This window comes from Cygnus olor, chromosome 7, assembly GCF_009769625.2.
Source record: "Cygnus olor isolate bCygOlo1 chromosome 7, bCygOlo1.pri.v2, whole genome shotgun sequence".
Lineage (NCBI taxonomy): Eukaryota > Metazoa > Chordata > Aves > Anseriformes > Anatidae > Cygnus > Cygnus olor.
Genome location: NC_049175.1, coordinates 402,630 through 410,269, shown reverse-complemented (window position 1 = coordinate 410,269; position 7,640 = coordinate 402,630). Strand labels below are relative to the sequence as shown.

General features: G+C 41.0%; 1 protein-coding gene across 1 annotated transcript; it reads right to left on the bottom strand.

Annotated features, from left to right (window-relative positions):
* Positions 1-1,249: 1,249 nt before the first annotated feature.
* On the bottom strand, positions 1,250-3,874 carry CHCHD1 (coiled-coil-helix-coiled-coil-helix domain containing 1). The gene is made up of 3 exons (XM_040564376.1): positions 3,688-3,874; positions 2,887-3,005; positions 1,250-2,043 (listed from the first exon to the last, which is right to left on the bottom strand). The coding sequence occupies exons 1-3, from the start codon at positions 3,827-3,829 to the stop codon at positions 1,930-1,932; spliced, it is 375 nt and encodes a 124-aa protein (XP_040420310.1). The 5' UTR covers positions 3,830-3,874; the 3' UTR covers positions 1,250-1,929.
* Positions 3,875-7,640: the final 3,766 nt, after the last annotated feature.

Genomic DNA, 7,640 nt, shown 5'->3' with positions numbered 1-7,640 from the left:
TTACACATATTAACTATTAATGGAACAATCCTAAATGTAAGCATGTCATGAAACATGCTTATACACACGATATAAGCTTTACATGAGATATGGGGAAACTGCAGCAACTCAAATGACAATCAGTAACATAAGTCTTTTTGATTACTGCATAGGTTTTCTCAGCCAAAAGAGCTGCTAGAGTACTTTTTAAAGAAACTGTAAAACCTGGTTGCATCTGAAAAGCATTCCCTTTCCTCCCTTCTTCCTCCAAATATACACATTCCTTTACTGACTGGAAAACAGCATGGTAATTTTAAGCTTACAGTAAGTATATAAAGAGTCAGGGAAAACAAGAACTGAACTTGGGAAGCTCACTGTGAAGCAGTAAAAAACAAGAATAGCTGTCTCAATTAGTGAGAACTGAGCAAAATTTCAGAATACAACAAAAAAGTATTACTTTCTCTGTTACAGCCTCTTATATAATGATGTGGTTCTTAACAGACACTAGAATTTGGTACATTTAGCATAGCTGCTAGCTTAAGAGGTGCAAAACTATACTTTATATTGTATTTTAATATAAAGAAAAAACATAATAGAAGTGAATTTAGAATTAATCTGTTCCTCATTACCACCTTAGCTTGTCTCCTGCAGAAAAAAAAAGAATTAGCAGGTAGCTCTCCTTCTCAGAGAGCATCTTACAGACTGAAAATGCAATGTCATATAACAGAAGCGTTTTCCCAAACTAAGATGTGAATGTAATGTTCTTAGTGACCCCGAGTCCTCTGAAGGCCCCATCTATGCCGTAATAGCAACAGCACAGTAAATTACCCTCTGGGATAACCCACTAATGAACATTTAAGTAATACTTACTGACAACTGCTTCAAAAACTTGAAAGCATACGCTTGAGCAAGATTTATGTGATGAGGAGGTGTAGACCTGGGGCTCTACAGAAGCCAGCTCCAAACAAACTACACGTTCATACAGTCTGCATGTACCATCCCCCATCTTGATCATTACTTTTTCTTTACGCTCCAAAGACTTAATAACATAAATGGTTATATTGCTAGTTCTCTGAGGAACTGTTGTTTTTTTTTTTAAATACCAATTAGGTACTGGTCCTTGAACTAGGACCTGATCGCAGTTTTCCGTCACCCTAATGAAAAATAACAAAATTAAGTTAATTATACAATTTCAGTACCAGAACATGCTCGAACTTTCTTTCCACCTTTTAGCCATGCTGCCCCCCAAATAAGCAATGGAACATTTTGCTGTAGACCCACACCAACCAACAGTCTTTTATTATTTTATTACAGTACAGACAACATAATCAACGTACATGACACTGTACCTGCAAATCATAGGGTCTAAGTCACAAGCTTCTATATTAAAGTTATATTTCATCCTTACCAATGTATTGTGTATTAGCAAGGCATTTTGGTGAAGATTTCTTTCTCATTCTGCAGCCTTCTTGTACATCAGCAGGAATTCAAAAAATTTCAAGAACCAAATTGTGTATAAATACAAGTATGAATATGAATCACGGTGTTACTATCCATTTTAAGTTGGCCAAATCTCTGGGCCTGAACACTTACTGATAGCAGCTCCTAAGTTAGGCAAAAAATGTATATACAAAGAGAGATCACCCCTTAACTGAGAAAATATGTTTACACACATTCCTAGAAGATTTTATTTCACAGTGAGCACCTGCCTCCACACTGCTGTTGGTTGGACAACTCACTGCACAAATCCTTAAGACTGCAAGACCCAAGAACTTCATTCCAACGAACTCAGCCAATGGTCAAGAAGGCTGTTCTTCCAGCCTGGAAACAAAGATGCTGTTGAGATCGACACAGCACTTGGCATCAAACACTCACAGAACTGTATTTTTCACTTATTTTCTGAAGACCCCAACTTTAATTGCTTGTCTGCAGTCCCTTTAACAAAGCACGTTATACATAACGTGTAATATTAGGAAACCTCCTCAGGAGCTTGTTCACTTTGCTTGAAGTTAAGTTTCTCTGGGGCGACAGTGTCTCCTCATCCTCTTTCTCCCTGCGCTCCTTCTGAAACAGGAAAAGAAAGCTCAGAATATTATCTGTTTATTTGCCACCTTAACCCTCACCCTCAAACACTACTAATAATTGTATGGGAATGTTTATTTCAGAAGAACACTATTTCTTTAAGGAAAACTCAGAATAGCACTTGGCTAAATAATCACAAGGCTTTTAAAAACTAGTCTTCTTTAAATTGTGAAATTAATGAATAACTGACACTTCGTGAAGATATCTTTCCATATTCTTAATTAACAATATTATAAGCTTATAATAGCAATACAAATGTTTTACCTTTTACTTTCCGTTTTTCAATTTGTTTTTATTGTAATCTACCAAATAATTGGAGGACAATTTTTCATTTATGATGTCAAACCGCAGCAATAAAAAGATGCTTATTAAATTGTGATACTATTACTAAAAACATAAAAACTTGAAATCAGTTTAAGGACAAGTTTTGTACCTGTATCAACCTTTAGACTTTGCTTCAACAGTGCTGAAATTTTAGAGGTTAAAAACTGGAACATATTAAGAGAAATTAAGAGAGTTGGCCAACAGCATCTTAACTCCAAGAATTTGACAACACAAAAAGGACTGGTTGTGACTACTGTTTTATCCCTAGTTATACCATACAAAACATCTGGTGCCCTCCTATGCTCCTTTAAGGAAATTCCAAATTCAAAAAGGAAGGGCTGTGTACCTGACGTACATCATCCTGCATCTCTCCTACAGTTCAGACAGCTTTAGCTCAAATCGAATTGTTCATGGAACACTTATTGGCACACAAATATGACTGAGGGCTTCTCTTCCTTTCCTACCACTAGCCTTAAAGAAGACAAAATTGGCTTTAATTACTTCTGCCCTTGCCACACAGTCATAAAACATCTGGATCTCCTTGGCGCAAGCTATATCATTGAAGTCATTCTGCTTCCAGCAGGCCATCATTACTGACATCTCTGTAATGCACGTTGCCTCTAGAAGGGAAAAACAGAACAATGAAAGCTTAGGTAGCCAGGATTTCATTCTAACATCCTCCACAGTACATAAATCTCCAAAGAGGAGTTTAAAATGAGGTAGAGGAAGATGAGAAAAAACAACAGTGAAGTAAACAGCAGTATCTCATCATTGCTTCAATTAGAGAAGAAGCTCCTAGCACAAGGATTAGCACAATCAGAGCCACCTGGTTGTTACATTTTGATACAGCATGTATGTTAACAATTCAAAGAGCTTTATATGCAGGACTTGCACATGGAATATTGTAAAATACAGACTGGGGGTTGGAGTATGGGAAATTACTCTTTTAAAAACTCCTCGTGCACTAATTCCATGGCACAAACCGGACCCCCTTGCCTGTTGGAATGCTTCTGGTCTTTTGTCCGACTTCCCAAGGAGCTGCTGAACAGCTACCACAGATGTTTTGTTTTGCGTTTTTTCTCTGTATTTCCTGAACGTTCAGAAAACGCTGTTACACCACAGCTTTTCAGCTGCAACATTTAGAAACTTTACAGAAACGTCCCTCAGAGCACAAGGCGCTCCCGAGCAGGAATTAGAGCACGCCCTGACACCACGACGACCCTTTCCGGGGTGAAGCAGCAGGGCCAGCTACCAGGGACGAGGCTCGGGAACACCGCGTTTACCGGCCCGCCGGGAACTCACCCCCTGCCGTCTCCCTGCGGTTCGCCACCTTGTCGGCCAGCACCAGCGACCGGGTGGGGCGGACGATCGGGGGCCGCTTCTTCTGCCGCCACTGCCCGGTAAGCCAGCGGCCCACCCAGGCCGGGTACGCGGGCGCCGCCATCTTATGTGCGAGCGGCCGCCCACGTGAGGCGGCGCGCAGGCGGGCGGGCGGCGCAAGCCGGGCCCCTCACGGTGCCCTGAGGCAGGGCGAGTGAAGCCGCTTGTGGTGTGACCTCGCTTTTCTGCCCTCAGTCTGCTTCCCAAAGTCCGTATAAAATTCATTACCTCTTCGCAGCTTCTGTGCTACACGCTAACAGCTCCCCCAGTTCACACCTCTAAACCTTTTCTATGCAAACCCACTGGTCGAAGGGGCATGCACACTTTAACCCGAGTGGACGAAATCGCCATCGTTTCAAATAATCCAAACGCACCTTAAGGAAGTCTTTTGCAATTGCGTGGAAACTTTCATAGTGCCTGAAATTCAGCATCACCTCACACTCTCAGCCCCACATTTCTCTCCCCTACCTCTTAAAAGCTGCAGCGCCCCTGCCTTATCTACTGGTGCCCCTACTGTGACTCCCAAGAGCATACTGACACCGCTCCTTCCGAAATGGCATCGCTGTTCTCACAGCCCCGTACTCGGTAACGGAGAGAATCCAGATATTCCCAAAAGTTTCTTAGTGTTGCATTTAAATCCCTGAAGTTGCCAATGCCACTGGCTGGTTCTAGAACCCTGTGCCCGCAGCTGAAAAGACAGACACTGTAACAGGGAGCACGGCCACATTTCAAGAGCTAGGGTACCGAGGTCTGCACAGCATGAGGGGCGAGGCAGAAATAGAGAGGTGAGGAGCAGACACTGCGGACCTAAAATACTCAGTTCTCATCATACAGTAGTCACTGAACTGCACCATTTTACCACTGTATCACAGCCCTTCTATGTTGTAGAACGTCAGAGGAAACAGTTTTCTTCCACAGGAATGATTGTATCATTTTGGGTTTCTCTGACCATATACAGAATGTCAAACCAAAGAAACTTGGGAGGTGGGTTTTGTTTTTTTTTTTTCCGTAGGATATTGGTTTGGATAAAAGGAAAACATTCAACCTCCTAGCTATTGATATAAAATTTAAAGCATTCCCCTTGCCTCTGCCTAGACAAGGAAGTTAAGACATTGGACTTTTGTTACTTTGAGTTAAATACAACCAGACCTATACCAGAATATTTTCAGCACCATTACTAAAATTTGCTGCATCTGCAGACTTAATATATTCTGGTATGTGTGACTATAATTATTTTTTGTTTTATTTTTAAAATAGTATTTTCTTAGAGTCCAATTTTTAAAATATGAGAACACATTTCCAAGTAAACAAAAGTGATTTTGTTTTGTCCTCTTCAGAACCAAAGTGGCATTTCTTCAGATCCAAATTCAAACATTCTGACTGGAAGTTCTGGAGCATTTTGGTAAAGGATATTTATATTTCTCTGCTTCCACTTTTTTTTCCTGATGGGATGGGAAATTAGCTATATTTCTAGCTTGGCTACCAGTGGAGAAGAAAAACAAGCTGACACCTTCAAAATAGAGAGCTTGCATCCTGAAACTCTAAATGTTATAAGTCTTTCAGCTCAACATAGAGATGTCACTTCAGTGTTCAACATTCCCATTCTTGTGAGGTTGAGCTGTTCATATTTTGCCTCTTCTATTTACACCCCCTGATAAACACTTTTCTCTGCTGCATTTGACTGCTGTAATTACTAGCAAGGCTTGCACAAGAACAAAAGGGAAGCAGCAAATGTTAGGACATAAGAGAAGTTGAGCTGCATTCACTGTAAATCAACCTCCCTTTTTCCAAATTACATTAGCTAATGGTGGCAGCACCTTCAGGTACATTCACCTTCAAAAGCTGATCTCTCTTTTAAACAATTTCAAGAAAAATGGGGGGGGGGAAGCTGGGAAAGAGAAAGGCAAGCTACACAAGGAGAATTTTAATAGCTTCCTGTCAGTTACTCTGCATTATAAACCTTTTTTCTTCTTTTTTGGCATTCAGCCTGGGATTGGAGCATCAGCCTAAGAAATTCCCAAGATGCCAAAAAATGTATGCAATTGTCTGCACACCCCACGCGTCTGAAGTGTGGCATAAACGTTGGTTTCAAAGGGAGAATGTGGAACCACAAAAGAGATTTGATACCCAATAGCCAGGTCTCCCTATAGCCTGTATTCTTCACAACTGTTATCACAGAGTCACAAATGGATGAGGCTGAAGTCCTGACTTTTCAGGAAAAGTCAGAAAAGCAGTTCCCTCAACAAACTGAACAGTGAACCCCACAGAAGTTTCACTGTGCGTCCTGAGCATACACCTATGAAGAACATGTGAAATTCTAACTTCGTTTGCAGCTTCTTTACTTGAACGAGTATCATTAAAAGATGAATCCTAGGCTGTGATCCAGCTGAATTCAGTATCAAAAACAAAATGAACCAGAGACGAAACTATTAGCACTAGATTTGAAAAGAAAACCTACAACACAACTAGAATAAGGGGCAGGTATGATGCTGCAATAAATGCATGCTAACAATGCTGTCCTAAAATATATTCCAGATTGCTGTCTTAAATACTTCTTTAAGAGATGAAAAATTACACCACAGATTCCTTCTTCTTCTTGAGTAACTATCCAAAACCTCCAGGGCTTTTCCAAAAAACAATTAGGGTCTAAGAAATCCTGTTTATTGGGAAAAATGAAGAGAGTTCATAACCACGTCTTTCTGAACCGTTTGGATCCATCTTTCTTCAGGTAAATTCCAACGTATTCACCCAAGTTTACCTTTCCCATACAACCTCATAAAACCCTTAACTATCACTATTTATTCTCAGTTGTCTCACCCTGACCTCTCTCCTTAACCTCAATGTGAGCTGCCCTAGGGCATCTCAATTTAATTGGAGGTGCCTTGACTTTTAACTAGCCCCCCCACTAAGAGGTGCCCCACTTTAACTAGCAGTAAGATTAACCAGTTTGCTAGGATTCCAGTCAGTTCAGACTTACTCCTGTCTGCTGAGCTATTGTGTTTGGATGGTACTAGCACTTAATGCATTCATTAGCACAATGACAGAGGCAATTTCTTTCCTCATGTCACTCTCCCCACACTCCAATGCTAGCCTACCTTATCCTGAGCTATCTCAATCAGATCAGCCTCCCTGAACTATTTTGCTCACCTGATTAGATCTGAGCTGCTATCCCTAATCCCTGACTCCCAGACCTGTTTTATTCCAGTCTGTGCTACTATAAGTTACCTGATGTCTCCTTATTTGCTCAGAGATGTCTTTAAGTGTCATGGTCTGCTTTGATCCATTCCAAGATCCCCCAAGCCATCTCTAGTTGAGCCACTTCAGTATTAGATTGGTCTTTTCTGCAGGAAAGAACGTATATAACAATAGAAATTAAGATGCCAGTCATGTCAGGGTTCTGGAACAACTGCAGTTCCATTCCTCTCCACCCTTCCTAATCCTTTTGCAGGGCCATGTATCTCTCACTGCCAGCTCTGAGACACTGAATCAAAAGAGAAGTGCACTTTGTTAAAGCTTGACATAGGCTTTGGCTCAGCTGGTCATATCACTAAAAGGATTTTGTCTCTGATTAATTCCAACTTGTCAGTAGAGGTCTCTGAGCAGAATGAAGGAAGTGGCCACCCTGTATGTTTCTGATATACATGTTTCAGACATTTCTGAAATACAACTTCTCAGAAGGTGCCTGGAGACCCATCAACAACCTTAATTAAATCCAACCAAATTGAAGACAGCTAATCATTAAGAGAGTGGCACTCTTGGGACAATGGGTGAAGAATGGGTATGCAAGGACGGTATGAGGGACAGATGGCTGCTTGTCTAACACAGCAAAGCCTGTTTAAACAGTTATGTCCCCAATGGCAGTGTTCCAATGCAGT